The sequence below is a fragment of the Penaeus monodon genome, chromosome 15, assembly GCF_015228065.2.
Source record: "Penaeus monodon isolate SGIC_2016 chromosome 15, NSTDA_Pmon_1, whole genome shotgun sequence".
NCBI classification, from domain to species: Eukaryota; Metazoa; Arthropoda; class Malacostraca; order Decapoda; family Penaeidae; genus Penaeus; species Penaeus monodon.
In genome coordinates this window covers 39,023,596-39,024,378 of record NC_051400.1, presented here as the reverse complement: position 1 = coordinate 39,024,378, position 783 = coordinate 39,023,596, and the positions used below count along the sequence as shown (strand labels likewise).

Here is a 783-nt window from a genome sequence, read left to right as displayed (position 1 = left end):
ATTTGGTTCTTAGTTTTTCCGTTTTTGATCCGTATTTTGTGGCGCACTTCGAGAAAGGAGCGAAAATTAGAAAAGGGACGCTGTCTCTCACTGAAAGAAGGGAAAAGGAGAGAGGAGAAAGATAAAGACGAGAAGGAATCGGTAGTTGAACCGCCCGCGATGGGATACCAGCAGACGAGCCCCCCTTCGTCCCCTTCTTCAGGGCGGAACAAGGGTCGCCGCCCCACCAGCCTGGCCGTGGGCGCCTCTCCTCCCGCCGCCTCCTCGAAGGCGTCGCCCACGGGGGGAGCGCGCGCCCCTCCGAGTCCCACGCCGAGCAAGGCTTCCCCGTCCCGCTCCTCGCCGCCCAAGAGGACCGGCAGCATCGGCAAGGGGTCGGCGTCCCCCGCCAAGCCTACGACCAAGACCCAGGGCCCCACGCTGGCGACGGAGGCGCGGAGCAAGGTGCGCCCCTGCGGATGCTCACGACGCCACGGCGGGGGAGGGCACCACCACGCGTCGCCCGAGCCCCCCAAGGGTAAGTCACGCCGCGTGTCTTCTGGGACTCATTGCGCGTTACTATTATCCTTCTCGCCACTTTCATTGTTCCTATGCTTTTTATTATGTGTTTCATTCAGTCTTATGAGGGAAGGGAAAGCAATCAAGGACATAGGCCTACTTACGAAATAATATCTGCAAAATGTCGACTGATTAAGTATATAGAAATATGTATTCTGGTATCACCATAATTCGAGAATCGAGCACAAGTAAAAACGACAAGGTAAAAAGAGATAATGATTTAAA

The 783-nt window shown here is 55.7% G+C and overlaps 1 protein-coding gene across 1 annotated transcript in view; it reads left to right on the top strand.

Annotated features, from left to right (window-relative positions):
- Positions 1-13: 13 nt before the first annotated feature.
- LOC119582029 (leucine-rich repeat extensin-like protein 5) overlaps positions 14-783 on the top strand; it is a gene marked incomplete at its 5' end in the record, with an annotated part of 51,722 nt that continues 50,952 nt past the window's right edge. The window contains 1 exon segment of the mRNA XM_037930239.1: positions 14-517. Coding sequence (XP_037786167.1) covers positions 160-517 — 358 coding nt within the window.